General features: G+C 39.2%; 2 protein-coding genes across 2 annotated transcripts in view; one reads left to right on the forward strand and one right to left on the reverse strand.

The window, feature by feature from the left end:
* Window positions 1-18,506, forward strand: part of LOC109429628 (klarsicht protein) — an 833,281-nt gene that overhangs the window by 366,863 nt on the left and 447,912 nt on the right. The window lies entirely within an intron of this gene.
* LOC109623405 (odorant receptor 47a-like) lies at window positions 1,117-5,676 on the reverse strand. Its single transcript, XM_062849314.1, has 4 exons — window positions 3,172-5,676; window positions 1,880-3,052; window positions 1,718-1,816; window positions 1,117-1,632 (listed from the first exon to the last, which is right to left on the reverse strand). The coding sequence occupies exons 2-4, from the start codon at window positions 2,777-2,779 to the stop codon at window positions 1,426-1,428; spliced, it is 1,206 nt and encodes a 401-aa protein (XP_062705298.1). The 5' UTR covers window positions 2,780-3,052; window positions 3,172-5,676; the 3' UTR covers window positions 1,117-1,425.

Below are 18,506 nucleotides of genomic sequence, written 5' to 3' on the forward strand. Positions count from 1 at the left end.
CAATTCGCTCTCTCTACAGTCGCTAACACCAGGAAACAGTCAATTCCATACACATCAACCATCATCCTCGTTCAGTGCCCATCAACACAGATATGCAAACGATTATCATGACTCTCTCATTAATCTCTTGCTATAGCAAGCAAATGCAAGCACAACGGTATGTGAATTGATTCATATGGATCAGTACTAGCCCGACATGACGTCATCAACCTCATTTATTTTGCTTTGCTACATTGGAACGCGCTAACACAAATAACACCACGCAGTGCACCCTGTCTACGGTAGGCTCTCTCTCTTTATCAGTGAGATGCATCACTGCTCAGAGAGATTAACTCTCTCGCAATGCGCCTCAAGCACACCTAAGCACACTCAGCAATTGCCGTCGCTGCAAAGAAGGAAAAGTGAAATCTACAAAATGCGTGTCAATTCGGGCGTGATATTGATTCGTATCACTTGGAAAAGGTGATACCATAAATCGGATCTACACGGAAAAACAGATTACCAAAAATTACGTTAAAAAAAAGCAAAATCAAGTAAACCGATTGAACTTTTTACCCAGCAGTGGGTTGTTTCCTCGCTCTCCCGCTCGCAATATTGTCAAAAACAAAGCGAGAAGCAGCTACCTAGCCGATAATGTCCGTGCGAGAAGCCAAATTTGGAACTTTGCCGTTTACCCAAAAGTGGGTTTATTTCAACCCACTAGGGTACTAGTCAACGCTAGGTAGAAAGAACTTTGCGATGGGTTGCAATTTTCTGCCGGGATCAAATGGAAACTACCCACTCAGAGCTTTAACGCGGTATAGCCAAATTTGGGTTCTCGCACGGAAGAGCCGATATGAGTGAAGGAACCTATATTTGGGTTGATTTCTGGTTCCGTGTAGCGTTTGGTCACGATAATTCCCAACACTGGTTCCAAACACCTTGTGGAAAAATTCTCGGATGATCTCATCAATTATTCGTCAACTGACAATCAAAAGATGTACAAAACATGCGTCATGATTATCAATAGAAATTATAATACTTATTGTTTATAATGTATCATTAAATCTCCAGAAAGCCAATTTAGTTCAACAAGGGCTGTAATTCCAATTTCATTCGCACTACCATTTCAAGTTTCTTTTGAACCTTCCATATTCGGGAATTAGATTTACATTGCGGCAATTGCAAAACATCCCTCGTAAAATAGGCAACATATCTTTTACGCAAATCATCATAAATTTGCTCGTCTCGTGCAACGCGAGAAAGCGGTACGAAAATGTATCTCACGAAGTAAATCACGTCGCTTTCCCTTCCTCGTCTCGTGATATATGACATAATTAGCGGATCAGGTTTTCTGCCAGGGCACGAGACGAATACTAAATGAGTAACATTTTTATTAAAGCAGTGAAAGGTGATCTACAGGAGAGAAACACTAACCTAGGACCCTTAGAAACGTTCCTTCAGTATCAAATAGTACGAGTACGAAGCCTGGACCACCACTCCAAACCGTCCAATATCCACAAAGTAGAACTTAGCCGCCGTGATTCCGATCTTCCGCTGGGACCGCAAAATCATCAACTGGATCGCCTGCTGCACCGGCACCGGTTCCAAGTACCAGGGATAGCAGTAGATTGAGTTGGCAACCGCTGCCGCCTGCATAAAAAAAAACACAAAAGCACAAACCATCATCATAAAATCTTCTCTCAATTAAGCGTCGAGCGCGAGACCCCCGCCGTACTTTTTCGCTCAGCTCGTCTCCATTGTAGCAGTACGCAAACACTTCCACCATGAGGACGGCGAACAGTATTACCATATTCACGACGTTCGGTCCGTAGGTCTGAAAAAAAAGAAACGTGAGCCGGTCGTTCCATTAATAAATGCGAACTTTGATCCCCCTCACGCTCGAGATGTAGAACATCATCAGACACGAGATGAGCAGACAGTTGACAAATTGCGAGAGCAAAATGTGCTGCATCGTGTTCTCCAGCAGGTCGGCAAACTCCAGAGCCGTCTGGTGTAGGGTGATAATCTCCTGCAGGCGGTCTTGCCGTTTGCGCTGCGTTTCGAGGTCATCTTGATCGCGGAAATTGGAGGGATCGCCAAGGTCTGCTATTTTCAGCGAAACCAGCTCGAACAGGGTTGCACCGTAGCGGATGATCGTAAAGAGGACGGTCCCTTTGACGATGCTGAGGCTGGCCGAACCGCAAACAGCTGGGGTTAGCATCATCATGTAGATTATGTAGTGCAAGATGTTGCGTCGGGTGTCCAATCCGTAGAACTTGTTCTCCAGCGGCAGGACGAACTCAACCGAATCGGTTTCGTTTCCGGCGGCGAAGTAGTTCACGAATGTTGCCGTCATGGGTAATGGGACGTAGAATATCAAGCAGCTTCCAATGAAGCAAGCGTAGATCCTCGAATATCTGAAGATCCGGCGGTTGAAGTTTGTGATCGCGTTCACGCAGCTGATCGGTTGCCCTGGACTCGCCAACGTTCGGAAGGTTTCCTGCAGGGTGGTGATCATCCGGACGTAGGATTTTCGTCGAAACGCGAACAGCACCATCGATGAAATGAAGTCGGTAAAGTAGATCAGCTCCGCAGTTCCACGGGCGAACGAATCGAAACCTTCGCCGCCGTACTCCAGGCAGGTTTTTGGTGCGATGAACATGAAGGCCATCCAAGAAGCGATACAGCCGAAACGAACGACTCGACGGGGTTCACCCCACAAGCCGAGGAATTTGAGGGTGTGCATCCCAACAGGGAACACATCCACGTTGTCGCGAAAACAATGTGCGAACAACATCTTGAGTAAGAATGTTGGAAATGGTGATTTGGGTTTGCTATTTTATTGCATCGCCACGGAAGTCATCAAGTTCCCATCAGTGCATAACGTAATTAGAGGTGTTCGTTAGCAAACGCTTGTTAATTATGTAGGTAGGAAAAATGCAGATGGTTTTTGAATCTACTTCTTTCTAGACTGTATATTTGCAGAGCCTGATTTATAAATTGCTGTTACGATATTTGGGCACATCGGTGATACACAACCCTGTGTTGGGTCTTTCTTCAATCACTTAACCTTTCAGGACGCGCGCCATCAACTAACCGAAACTGCACCGCGCTCGCGCTGTATACGAAGAGCGAGGTTTTTTGGTAGTGTTGTACTTTTTACAACAGCGCGCGCGCTGAAGGGTTAACTTAATTTACAGCTCTTTTGTCGACTAGGGCAATGCGTGAGCGATTCCAACTGGAAGCAAGCTGTATTACACTTTGTACCGCGCCTAAATGTATTCTATTCTTATTCTACTATATCGAACTGGTTGCCGTTGCGCTGCTTTTACTTTCTACCCTATCATGGTAGAATGATGAGCACGAGGATGTTGATGTGTGGCTGTTGGTGGTTCCTTTTTCCAGTCCGATTGGGGGTCCATTACGAGTTGCCGTTCGCCAATGTCCGTGTATCCGGGTTCGCTTGAGCCATGGGCTCAGAAGAGGGTCAGTGTCAGCTGCTCTCAGGGGGAAAGAGCAACTGACGAAAGAGCCGGGGCTGGGATCGAACCCATGAAGTTTTGGGTCTTTGTCTGCGTAGACATTTTACATTGATACCTTACGTAGCTACTCCAGTACCGAGTGAATAGCAGATAACTACTTGCTACGCCATCTTTTACCAACTAGATTTGTGGTTAATACCAATTTGGCAGAGGTTTTGTCCGGCATTCTAGCAGCATATCCAGCCTACCGTATCTTTCCCGCTTTGCCCACTTTCTGGATGCTGGATTCGCCTTACAGTGGCCGCCTAGTACTGATGACGACGATGCACATGGTCTTGCCAAATAGCTGTGAGTTCACCACGTCAACCTCAAATATGGGCCCTTGACTGCTAAAAAGTTACTGCAAAAATAAATCAAAAGGAATGTTCAGAGACTGTCTCAGTTATGATTTCTTTACCATTAATCAGCATCATCAACTTTTAGTCGTTAAAATTGTTCTCAAGATAACTCAAACGATCCTCTAAAGAATCGTAAAAATGCCATAACCTGATCAATAAACATTCAATGCAATTTGCAGAACCATCCATGTCGCTGTTAACCTGCTTTCAGCTGTACGCGCACTCGCGTAATGTCAAACCGCTTAAGAACGATGCAGTGAACCCATTTCGCTGAGGACTCGCCGCCGTCACATCTGGTCGATGTCGAATGCGATAATAAAAATAAAAACCGCCACAAAAGTCAAGCTTTTTCCACTTGGCACACATTTCCTGTACATGCTAATGCTAATGAGATTGTTCGACCCGTCATTCACAGCTGTGTGCAAAAAGGACGACACTCATAAGTAACACCGCTGTGCAAACTTGTCCCCTTGCAGTTTCTCCCATGCCATTGGAAAAGTTCATTGCTTAGTCCATGATGGGCCCCGAGAATTGCGCGATTTGATTAGGAAATCGTAAATTAATCAAAACGATACTTCATATGACTTCATCTGCCGACTTTTTTGTAGCTAGAAAGATACTAAGAGTGTGATGTGACTGCCACATGATTGGTCCATGCGAGGGGCGTAATAGATTAATAAAGATTTATGCGCCCAGCAATATAGAAAGTAACGACTTCGACTACGATTGCCACATTAGAATAATTGACGTATGCGACGTCAGTTAAACGGCAGGCGGGGTGTTTTAACGAGTCCAAACCGCGAAACAGTTCAGTCACTGTATCACAATGTTATGCGGTCAACCAGCAGTCCTACATTCAGCATCACACGCGAACCGTCCGCGCGCGCTCGCTGATTATGCAGTTCAAATCTAATTTAAATTTTATTCAAACTCAATTCCGCAATTTTTCTCGGGCTCTCGCCCGTAAAACACATTCCTCCAGGGGCCGAAGCCGGAGCCCTCGTTTTGCCAAATGACGGCGCGGCGCTTCAAGTACCTATACAGTTCCGAGCTTAAGTGATGCATTTGCATTTGGGTCCACGAGACATGTATTGCAACGCCAGTACATATTAGAAACCACAGAGCCACAGTGATTTTTGCATATATGTATCAACCATAAGATCGTGACTATGCATAAGACGACATCCCGCGAGATGTGATCGACGGCATCGTCTGTCGTAGCAGTACGAGACTTCTACCCTACCTTGACCCGGTTTGTCGTACGTTTTTGTTTCGGTGAAAGAAATTTTCCCGAAAAATTGACACAAAGTAAGAGAGAAAAAAGTGGAATCCCGACTAGAAAAATCTATCAAGTTTGTAACACATTATGTTATGATGTTATAAAAATATTCTATAACTTATTATGTTATAAACTAGGTGCAGGATGATGTTAAAATAACTAACATTTTAACAAAAAGTACACTGGTCTAATCAAAATAATAACCTATTTTGTTATGATCTGATCAATATTATAACAAAATATGATATAAGTTTAAAGAAAACTAGTTCCTATCATATTTTGATACAATTGTACAAAATGATTTTCTGAATGTCAAGTAATTGAAACTAAATTATGTCACAATGAGTTATTAAACAACATTTATAACATAATAGGGGTATTCACTAAACAGATTAAATGGCTGCGTAAGCCATGATTTTCTGCTTATTTGAAATGTTTCATGATTTTGCGAATGAAATAATCGAAGATTGCCTTGGTGATCGCGACGTTTAATCAGTTTAATCAGTTTACGCTGTTAAGTGAATCCCCTAAATATGATATAATATTTTTAGACCCTAAAGATATAAAAACTTGATTATATCACAATGAGTTATAAATATCAGGGTTTGTTATAATTATGTTATATTTTTGTTAGAATCTTCTAGTCGGGATGACCGCGCGCAGGGGCGGACTGTCGAACTGTGCGGAGGCGTCAGTTAATGGGATTCTGCTTAACAGCCAAGCCACTGCCGTACGTGAGAGTACTTTTGATGATTGGATGGAACGAGATGAGAGCAATGAGCTGGTTGGCAACGTGAATGCGGTTTTTTGCGAAATTACACCAGGGTGGTTGTGGCGTCTGGGAGACAAAAAAATCGGTGGTGGCAGTTTCGGATTAATGATCGGTTGCGATGACAGACGTGCAAAAATACTATATTTCATGACACCTTCATTCGATTGGCTTTTTTGGTCATGTTTTGTCTCGGAAGAGGCAGAATCCGAAAGCGACTGTCTGACCGATCATTTTCGATGCGAATAACACATACTCTGCGAAGATCATTGTTGCAGATTTCTTTGTTTTCATGGGTCAATGAACCCAAAAATTGTTTTTTTTTTTCATTTTTTAGGATAAATTTGGGCAAGAATGCGATTTGATACTCATGAGCTTTAAAAACACATTGTTCATTTATTTTTGTTAAAATTCGATAAAAACAAACAATTGTTTAAAAATGCGTGGCTATTAACTAATGTTTTTAGGCTTTTAATATCTGACATAGTTCTGGAACAGAAAAGTCGCAGATTGATACACTGCTCGGAAGTTGTTCCATTTAAAATCACTATAGAAAATGTTTCTTATTACTCGAGTACTCTTAAAATTTTCATTCGGCAAATTTGTATCCGACCCTGGAAATGACTTTCCAGAAAATTGGTGACTGTCCTCATTAGTCACGGTCGCCATATGATATATGACTAATACCAACAGGATCGAGTCTTAAATATAAAGGTTCGTTTATTTTTTTTCTTTCTTTTGGATTCGATGGTTTCAATTCCATTATATTTATGTTCAAACATTTGAAGGATCATATGATACACATGTTATACAGGCAGGAAATTCTGGAGTTTCTAACTAAGAACTGTATCGGAAATTAACTATAAACATCCAAAATGCTCTATCTCGACGCACGGTTGGTCTTTTCATTCCGGTTCTTCTATGAAATATTCACAATATAGTTAAGTTTAGAACAGCTTGAAGAAATTTGGAAAATGTTTAGTATTATTGAAAATATGGGTCTATGAGTATACCACACACAATAACAGTCTGTACAAACAGTTTTTATTTTAATTTTTTTCAAAGTTTCAAACATTTGTAGCGAAAAAAATTTGTACGGGGAAAAATCTGGAAAATAATGATTATTACTAGCAGTTATGTACACATAATATATCACTCAAAACCGACATTTAAAATTCTTATTTTGGATAGAAAAACCTCCAACATTAAGAATATGGTCTATCCCAAAGGAACACCTAATTTTTGGTCGAACTTTGACGCTCTGTTTTAAATATCTTTAGAGGTTATAAAATTCCGTTCTCTGGTAAAACTACCTCTTCAATAGATTTAAATACATACCCAATCGAAAAAAATGCAAATTTTCAACTTAATGTATTTTTTATTTGCGTAAACGTTCTTTGAAGACGCATAAAAAAAGTGTTCCTCGAAAAATGGCCTTTTTTCATTTTTAAGAATTGCCCTAAACTGCGGAGGGAATTTTTCCTGATAAAAATAATTTTCCTATATCATGAGCATTCTGGAAAAGAATATATTTGCGCAAAAATAAGAGAAAAAAATGAACATTTTCCCACATTTTTCGCAATTTTAAATTTTTAGGGGGTGTCCAAAATTTTAATAACATTTGCGCAATCTTTGAGATAAAAGTCCAAGTTAAATGATTATTTTTTTGAAAATCAGAACTGCCATTCTTTATTTTAGAGATTTATATAGTATCTCCAAAAATAAAGTTATGTTTATTTCGAACAGATTATTTTTCAGGCAATTGTGAACGTTTATAGTTAATTTCCGATACAGTCCTTACACACAGTTTGTAGGGAAATTCTTGGCCTAAGTTCCTGATATCAAATTTCTGAATTTTGTTTTTTTTTTTTATTTATGGCGGAATTTTCCAACGACGAAGTTTAATTGGATGTTCTCTTGACCAGTGCTAAAAATGTCATTTCGACAAATCTAAATTCAACCACCTACAGCTCATTTTAGAAGCTGAACCTGAGAATATAGTATTCGAAAAACTTGTGCGGTTATACCAGTTCTACAAGAAAGTCACGGAAAACCCGCTCTTTTTTAAATACTGAGGATAAATATCACTGACTATCATCGAAAAATGCCAATTGATATTCACCATGAATATCATTGGGATTTTTCGAAGGTAGTCCGTGACATTTACCTTAAATATTCGAACATGAGCGGGGTTTCCGTGACTTTCTTGTAGAACTGGTATAACCGCACAAGTTTTTCGTATACCATATTCTCTGTTCAGCTTCTAAAATGAGCTGTAGGTGGTTGAATTTAGAAATGTCGAAATGACATTTTCAGCACTGCTCTTGACAGCTTTAAATGGGCTAAAAATTGTAAATCAGAAATTGTATGCGAGTTTTCAAAAAAGTGAAATTACCGTAAAAAATGCAAAAATCATGAGTTTTGAAATTTTGTCGCTATTTTTTCTAAAATAACCAAAAAAATCGTGTTTTTTTTCTTCACAAGTTCCCATAAACACTGTCCATGTAGCTGTTCTGGACCATTCGCTAAAAACCCATCAACATCTCCCAGAAGTTTCGTCATAAATTCTTCGTGTCTTCTTTGCTTTCTATTTTTTGTATAAAACCTATTAAATGTTCATTCAAACATTCAAATTTTTTTGAAAGCCCAGAAGCATTTGTAATAATTAAGCTCTTAGTAGTGCACTTGTCCGATGGTTACTCTGAGTTAGGGACAAAAGGTCAAAAAGACAAAACTTCGAGAGGCAAACGGTTGAAAGGACAAAAGGTCGAAGATTATTTGCTTTAGAGAAATTCACCCTTCGTGATTTCGTCTCTTCGAATTTAAACTCGATCTTTGGATTTTCGATCTTCTGTCTTTAGACCTTCTGTCCATTCGATCTTTTGTCTTGGATTCGCTGCTGTAGAGCACCATCAATTTTCGACGAACTCGAGTCAAACGAAATTAGATAACTATGCAAGTTTTTTTTTTAAATATGATTGCTCCCTCATTAGGTAAACCTTATTGCTAACTAAACACAACTTAATCCGTGTTCCGTACAGAGAAGCAGGGAAATATCTATTGCAAGTTCGTACACAATTGAATGCCTTGAAATTATTGTTAAAGTTTTCAAAACTTTGTTTTTTATGGAGGCATGTCTTATGATGTATTTTTCAAAAATGGGTGACACTTGATCCCCCTTTGAACACATGATTTATTTAAAGGAAAAATAACTTCAGAGGCTTCCTATACGTTCTCTTGTATTTTCAAATTATACGATGTATTTGAAATTTTAAGATTTCCTTAATTTTTTAAGGATATGCCGTATTTTCATAATGGGGAGACTTGATCTCCCTTTTCATGGTTTGTACTAAAATAATAATTATCTGACACATTTTTCATTGAATATACTATAATTCCAAGTGAATAGAGGCTTCCGAATAGAATTATATTTTTCACAGATGTGTGTGTAATCCTCGACGGATCAAGTCGCTGTTGTGTATACTAATCTGCATTAATCAATATAACCCTTCAGCGCGCGCGCTGTTGTAAAAAGTACAACACTACCAAAAAACCTCGCTTTTCGTATACAGCGCGAACGCGGTGCAGTTTCGGTTGCTTGATGGCGCGCGTCTTGGAAGGATAAGTCTATAATAGCCTTATTTGGATAAATACGTTTGATAGTATTCTATTTAAACTATGTGCTGTGAAATTTTGACACGATTTGGTTCAATGTTCACAAAATTATGGGGATTTTTCGAAATCACTTAAAAGATTTCTGAACGACTGAAAACAAACCATCAGTCGTTAAACAATAATGCAATGTTCAATCGGAATAACTTGTAGTCAAAACATAGTCGTTTGTCCAGGAATAGTTTTGGAAAAATTATGCTAGAATAAAATTATTTTTCATTCCGAGAAAATATGGGGGGATCATGTCTCCCCAGGGATCAAGTCTCCTCAGTCTTCCCTATATTTATTTCACAGGAATCTAAAATGGTGTGATTTGATGAGATCTCTTTAGTTTTTTTTTTTGGTTTTTGGTTCTATTACACATATCTATCGCTTGCATTGATTTTTTTTCACTTTCGTAATTCTGTTGAAGCATCCACCGCTGCTTCTGCAACACCACCGGTAGCCTCTTGAGTAGTCTGAGCCTGTTTTCTTGCTAACCGTTCATTAGCGGATAAAAATGTCACGATTTGATGTGCATTATGCATGAATTTGGTATACTTTATATTTGGCCACTTTCGACGGGACACCCGGAAATGATTTCGGAACACTACCGGTATATTTAAATGTGGTCTGAGCGTATGTAAATGCTAACTGTTCATCAGGTTACCGGAACTAGTAACACTACCGGTGGTAACTTCTGAACTGTGCCTATTTTCTTATTATATTTATTCACTTCCGGTGGGACACCCTAGACCGGTTGTGGAACACTATCGGTGGTATCTAACGTAATCTGAGGCGATTTTTTTGAAAACCGGTAATCAGGTTATCGAAAAAGCCGCGATTTGATATGTCGCATGCATGGGGTTCGGTTCCCTTCTACATTTGACCACTTCCGAAGGGACACCCGGAACCGATTCCGGGACACTACTATTTTGAACCTTCCAAAATATCAATGATCTGAGATATTTTTTCTTGTTAATCGTTCGTCAGGATACCTAAAAAGACATTTTATGTGTCGCGAATATTGGTGTGGTTCTCTTTTACATTTGGCCACTTTCGGCGAGACACCTGGAACCGATTCCGGAACACTACCAGTAGCCTATTTGCTTGCTAACCGTACAAAAAAGGCCGATTTGATGTGTCACATGTATGAGTTTTTTCACTTTTATATTTGGCAACTATTTTCCTGCTTACCTTTCATTAGATAATCGAAAATGCCGTGATTTGATTAGTCGCATGCATGGGTTTGCTACATTTTCATATATTTCCCCTTTCTGGGGTATCGGTCCGGAACACCTAAATGGCCATAACTCCGGAACAGCTGGACTGATCTGAACCATTTTCAATAGGAAATAATAGGGCAATATACCCCGTCGAATGAATCATCGGTCGTTGAAATCGTTTCATATTTACTATCTAAAAATGAGGTGACCTTTTTGTACACATACACACACATACATACACAGACATCATCTTTTCTACACCATAGGATATGAATCAGCCAAAGGCAGAACATCTCTAAAATAAAGAAATAAGAATTATAATAATTCTTCACCACACAAAGCACATTTTTTCATGCCACCGCTCACCACCGGAAGAAGCGAAGATCATTGGCCTCGTTGTCGTCAGTTGATAGAACCAATTTACAACTCTCAAGTGAATGCACTTCTTTTCGTGTCGCGGTCGCCCTTTTCCGTACTAACATGCTGTATTACATTCAATATCTCCAGACTGCTTCTTCCGCGTCGTCGTCGTCGTCGTCGTCGTTGTCATCGGAATGTTCGGAGATGGCACCAGGAGAAGGGATCCAGAGATTTATGTGTTTATGCTGAAACTCCGCCGCCGACGACGATCGCTACATATGTTACCATTTTGTTGATCTTTATGCCAAGTACTTTCTGTCTGGTAAAAGCCATTGCACTTATTTATATGTGTATGTTTGTAGCGAAAAACATGGCCTCTCCAAGCGGGATGGCATTTTGAGAGACATTTGAAAAGATTGTATTTTGCTTGTGCCGTAATAGTGAAGGCACCGATAAATAAATGAATCGACTGATCCCTGTGAGAAAAAAGTGCAGTAAACCATGTACGATTAGGATCCAATTACTTGGTATTCGCTTCGACCGGCATGTACCACAAAAGAGAGGTTACACACATTCGATGACGAAAACTTGCACAACTGCATTTCTGGTTCAATTATCGATAATTAAGAGCTGCAGTCAAAATCTCTGTCCGGCATCCCTTGCGCTGTTGTTGGTCCAATTGCCGCACTCAATTATCGCCCTCTGTGTTCCTTATAAGGACCTTGCCGCCATCACCTGCTCGGCTATGATGTAGTTTTTTTTCAGCAATCACTGCCCGCTGATGTCTCGAAACGATCGATCGAATGATGAACTCTCCTCTGTTGCACGAGAAAGTTAATTGGTTCAATCAGAGTATAGGTATCGACCGAGTCACCGGATTTTTTTGTGTCTGCAACAACAATCCATTCACTGCGTAACAAGTCCGCCGCGTGGCTCGTTTCTTTCGAATAATGGTTCAAGTGGACGACACCTGTCAAATACTGTATCAACACCACACCGCTGCTGGCTGGCTTCAACAACAACGATCATGGGGTGAATGGGGGCTTGTGGCGAGGTGAAACAGAGGGGGCAATTAGTCCGGTTGGATTGTTTCAGTCGTCGAATAACGCCGGATGGCACGACCTCTCACGGGAGTTTATCTCGTTGTCGACGGGCGGGCCGTTATTGACCTGTGGCGAAAATTTCGCACTGATCTTTGGCACCTCCCGGGTGAAAATTGATGCGCTAAGTGGAATGGCTTTCCTTGAGAGTTTCGCGCTTGGTGCAGAATGGGTTGTCCGTTGGTGGATTGAGAGCAGATCACCTGCTGGCGCGCAGAGATTATGGCTTGTGAAAGGCACAAATTGCGTTCTTTATTAGTGAAATTGCAGTTGATTTGCTGCAAATTCGAGAGACTTGAAACAGTAATGCACCGTTGGAGGCTAATTATAATTGTGAAGCAATGTACAGTGGAAAAAAATTCCAACCATTTACACAGCTGTTTCTTAGGAATTGAAATAATTCTAGAATTTATCAAACCTATGCAGCAATTAGAAGACCAATTTGCTTTGGGCTGGTTTTGAAACCGTCATGAAGTTATACAGCCATTCCATAGACATTCACATGCCTAAATCGTTCCAGAAATTTCGTATAGGTTTTAATTGAAATTTCTTTAGAAATACCTCTTGAAATGCCTCCCAGGATTTCTCACAGGATTCCTTCCGTTATTTTTCACACCATTTTTCTTAGTGTTTCTTGGTATTCTTCCGGAGATTCCCACCGATATTTTTCCGAGCAAGTTCTTTGTACCAATCAAGTCAACATGATTAGCAAGCCTTTCCATGTGGAGCGAATCGGGTGTGATGCTCAAAGCTCATGGCTATCACTCCGAGGACCTAGGATTGAATCCCACTCCCAAAATACTCACAATATGGGAGTTCTTACTTCAGAAGAGAAGTAAAGCTTCGGGTTTAAATCCTCGTTAGTAAATATAAAAAATCTTTCCATGTTCGTTCTTGATAATCATGTAAGATTTCAGAATTCCAACCTTTTCCACCTGAAGTTTTATCACGGGACCCAACAGAATTTATTTTCACAACTTCTTCCAGAGGTTTTCCCAGTATTACTCTTAGAGATATTTCTAGATCAGCACAAGAGTTTATTTTAGTCTTTTTGGGACTTCCTTAGGAGATCTTCCCAGGATCTCCCAGATTTTCTACAGGAGTTATTCCTGGGATTTCTACTGGAGCGCTTTCGAAGGGTTCGACGCTTCTCCTGTAATTACTTCAAAAAATTTCTTTCCGTGTGTTTTTTTTTCTAGAGTTTCTCCCTGGTTTTTTTATACCGAAAATTCAGTCGACACATGTACAAAAGATTCACTCGAGATTTATTTTGAAGTTTCACCTGAGATTTCTTTCGGAGTTTTCCCGGGACATCTCTCTGAAGATTTCTTCCGGTATTGGTCCTGGAATGTCTCTCATTTATAGGATTTTTTTGGTAGCTGTTTACATCATTTTTTCTCAGTAACGGGTGGCCACTAAATAACGGGAATGCTTTTAGCAGCTGATTAAAAACAATAGAAGCGTCCATAGAGTAAACATTTTTTAGACAAAACCATCGTCTATCTATCCACAAAGTCAGCGTATTTTTTATTTTGTGTCAACTTAGGCCGTTACAAATATTTATTTCACTTTTTGTCCCACCACTCTTTGGCTGGTCGAGGGGGGGGGGGGATAAAAATAATAAAGCATTTAATTTGAAAAATATTAAAAACTCATCGGATTTGTTAAAGAATTTTGAGCAAGACCCGATATTTTGATAAATATTTTTCTATCTGCCCCCTCAAAATGCAAAATCCAGCCAAAAATTTTTGAAGGGGGGGCGGGAGACAAAAAGTCAAAATAAAATTTGTATCAGCCTTATTCTGTTCTGCAGAAAACGACATTGAAACAGGAAGCACTACCAAAACGCCTTGGACGGCTCTACTGATTGCTCAAAACAACCGTAAAAAAAGTTAATAGTAAACCATTATAAAACTAGAACCCGCCCGGTTTTGAATGAATTCCACATTTCGGCATCCCAAGAAACAGATCCTGAAGGAAATAGAGGAAAACTAGCAAAACCAATAAGCATGATATCATTTCACATAATAAAATCTTCTTTTGTGACATGGGCTGGATAAATCAATAGAATGCCTTGTTAAATAACAAATATTTACATCAAATCACATTTACACATTGAACAACATGTAAATGGTTCGTTATAAAAAAAAAATAGCACAAAAAAAGTTCAACAATGAACCGCAGTGCACAAATTACATCGACACGTTTTGGTGATACAGAAAAATAACATTTTTTGGAAATTTCTATAAATGTCATTTACGGGAAAAGGCTACAACCAAAGCAAAAAAAAAAAACAAGTCAGTATCCCCATTTTTTCTTATTACTGTTTGAGTGTGTAGATGCTAAAGGTAGCTGAGAAACCATTTATTTTGACCAACGATTTCACAGACGCAGAAAATGCGTGAAAGTAAACTCTGAAAAGTCGTACAAAGCAGTTGCTCCAACATCACTGCAAAAAAATACTGTACAAATTACTACGTTCAACTTTCTTAAATTTTATATTTTCCATGGACGTACATTGTTAAACCTTTATGATAGTTAAATTCAGATTGCCATTTTTAAAGATCATATATTTTTAAGAGCACATTCAAAGCATTCCCGTTATTTAGTGACCACCCGTTAATCCTCTTGCGATTATTTTCTGCAGTTTTTTTCGGGATGATTCCCAATGTTTTTCCGGATTGTCTACGAGTAATGATGCAAATTATCACCTCACGAATGCTCAATAACTTATCAATTGCATTTTTATCGCTTGCGATTGAACTGTACACTGCTCAGCAATGACGAGAGGCAAAGAGGTGGCAAAACGAACCTGATGCAACTCACAAACGATTTTGCACACATCTGTCAGTGCTGCCACATGCTCACCCGAACAGCCGAACAACCAGTGTTGCCACATTTTTTTCGGTTTTCATCTGTGAGTTTGGTCAAAAAAATCTTTTTCATCTGTAGGAAATTTCAGAAAATCTTAGTAAAAATCTGTGATATGTTAATGTCTCCAAAACCGAATATTTTTGAACAATTTGTTTAAAAAAAACGGAAAAAATGTTCTTAGAATAACGTCGACTAAAACACTCCCAGGTTGCATCTGAAGAGCATGAGAAACCACAAGAACGTTGAAAACAATGCGCCTGAGGCTTGGCGTAGGCCATCCAACTAGAAGATTCGATTTCTATTATTAAAATTTGAGTACTTGAAAATTATAATAAAGCTTTTTTTCACAAAAATCATTGTCACTGTTTTAAAAATCTTAAAAATCTTTTTTATTGCAAAAATCTTTGATCTGTGATCACAGATATCTGTAGGCGAAAATGGGAAAAAATCTGTAATTCTAGGTAAATCTGTGTATGTGGCATCACTGCGAACAACACCAAATTGGTTGGTTTTGCAAGCTACGACACGAACGCTCGACACGCACACAGAAGCAACATTAGCATGTACCGACACCATACCAATAACGCTTCCAGCCTACGATGCTTCGCGATAAGCTGATCGAAAGCGATGATACGACAGGCTTGGTTGAAACGCAACAGCTCAACGGCGAAAAGGAGCAGCTAACAATGCTGATCAGCGTCGAGTCTGTTCGTGTGCTATTCATACGGGAGGTTGATTTGATAAAGCGAGCAAGGGTGAAAACGTATTCGTTGTCGAAAGCGAATCGCATCATTTCGCGAATGTTTTCATCAAATAGCAAGCTTGCCTACCGGGAATTGTCTCGAGATTTTGGGTGCTCCTTATGGGACTTATTCAATAGTTGCTCTCGGGGTTCTTTCGTAGAGATTTTCCAGTAGTTTTTCTTAGAATGTCTCCTGCAAGGACTTTACAAAACTCCTAGTAAGAAGTTCCCGGAGAAATTTCGAAAGGAATCCGGGTAAAATCTTGCGAAAAACTCTGCAAAAATCTCCAAAAACCAAAGAAATCTCGAGAAAAATTTCACAATAAATCCCGAGAAAAACTGGAACATTAAAAAAAAAGTATTGCGAATAATCCCAGGAGGAAGTATTAAGGAAATTCAAGGAACCTTGAAAAACTAAGTGAAATCCCAAGAGGAACTGGGGGCAGAAATCAAAACCCAGTAAAAGACATATTGAAAAATTCTCTGGGAGAAATCCCTATAAGAACTTCTGCAAAAATCTAGCGGAAATCCTGAGAAAAATTATTGGAAAGCTGTCCTGGAAAACCACTTAGAGAAATTCCTGAACAAACTTTGGATACATTTTGGAAGAATATCTGGAAGAAATACAACGAGAAGTTCTACTCAAGTAACCTAACGTTCAGATAAGAGGGTACTTTAAGAGCTAAGAAGCTTGTTAGTGGTTTCTCTTCTAAGCTGATGGAACTTCTTAAAAATAAATATAAAAACAAAACCTATTTTTCAGATTCTCCTGCTTGTAATACATGTCTGAAACTCACTTATATTCATATATGTACATTTAAACTGGATCCTTGCATAGTAACCTGCTTCCGTACCACTGCGCTGCTGTAGAAACTTGTTACCAGTAAGTTAACTTCGCTACTGTGCAAGTGTGCCAACTTAGATTTCAACAGAGAATTTTCAGTCAGATTTCACCCATCATGCACCTTATCTCAATCATCAAAGCGTGTACTACGTTTGCATGGTAAGCGTCAGCTAATACACGAAGAAGGTTGATAATCATTTATTTGGTAATTGGTCTTTGCCTAAATGACAAACAATCTTTATCAGAACATCAAGCTACTAAAATGAACTTCTAGGAACTTGGAAGTTCCAGCAAAGTTCCGAGTAGTATCTTAAGCAGCTTTCAAGCTCATAAAATCCCGATATGTTCAGTTGCCGAAATTCTGTGCAAAACCCATGCAGAAATGCTTGGAAGGGCTCTGGCAAAATTCCAGGAAATCTCAGTAATCCTGAAAAACAATCGGAAGAAACTATTTATGGTAGAAAATTCGTATAAAAAGACCTGTGGATGTAAACTTGTTAATACTGGAGAAAACCAGAAAAAAAATCTTTGATAAACTGAAGGAAGTTTTATATTTTATGTTAAACAGAACGAATCCAATCAAACTTAGCCAAGATAATCGGTATCACCCAATTTAATTGAAAAAAGAGTACCTATATACTTCCTCCTGGCGTATCTCCTAAGACGTCTACCAACGTATCTCCGAAAATTATTTTTTGAGTTTATCTCGGAAATTTCTTCCAGAACTGCATTAGGAGCACCACCGTATCTATGCGATGAATTCCTAAACGAGTGGCTCCGGTAATTTATTCTTTCCGAAATATCTCCAGAAATTCCCCTCTGAGTTCCTTAGAGAATTCCTTACTCAATAGGTTGTAGAATTTAGAGCATCTTTGGAAGTTCTGTACAGATAACCTTTTTTTCGTGAGCCGTTCCAAAGCATAACGTAAAAAAGTTCCGCAAAATCCAGGAGAACTCCTGGGAAATCCCAGATAAGCTTTTGAGAAAAACCTTTGAATGAACTCCAGGAAGATTTTCCTGAAAAAGCTTCTCAGTGCAACTGTTAAAGAAACTCATAGCAAAATTTTAGGAAATAGAGATCTTTCCATAACAACTCCTGTAAGAAGACTCAAAAGAACTTCGGGTAAAATTTTCGAACATGATAAACTCAAAAAACTTTTCCAGTGGAACTCCTGGAAATCTGGAGAAAGCTCAGAGGAACACCTGAAGATCTTATAGTATTTCTGGAGACACTATGGGAAAATGCCTTGAGGAACTCCTGGAAGTAATGCCGATGAATTCTTGGTGGAATGACTCCTGGAGAAACTTTTGTAGGTACTACAAGAAAATCCTAGAAAGAATCCCTAGAAGAATTCTGGGATAAACCCCAGGATAAACTCTCAGCAGAACTCTTGGAAGTATTTCCAGCGAAACTCGTTACATAATTCCTAGAGTAACTTCTGGAACAAATAACGGTTTTTTTAGGAACTCCAGTTAGAATTTCCAGTGGAACCTGTAGTACATTTTGTGGATGAATTTAAATACAAGGAACTCGTGTAATGATTTCCGGAGGCAGTTAAACAATGCTTTTTGGGTTCAAAGGAGTAAAATTCTAAGAAACTTCTGAAAGCATTTCGGAAGCCACTTTTGAAGGAATTCTTCCTATAATTTATGTAACGATTCTTGAACGACCTCAACCCCTACTAGAGTTTTCGGACAAAAACCCTGCAAGAATTTCATAAAGAAATCATAGGCATAACTCTGGAAAGCACTACAAAAATAATAAAAGACACTGCTGGAAGAATTCTCCCTGAAATTCA

The sequence above is a fragment of the Aedes albopictus genome, chromosome 2 (assembly GCF_035046485.1).
Source record: "Aedes albopictus strain Foshan chromosome 2, AalbF5, whole genome shotgun sequence".
NCBI lineage: Eukaryota > Metazoa > Arthropoda > Insecta > Diptera > Culicidae > Aedes > Aedes albopictus.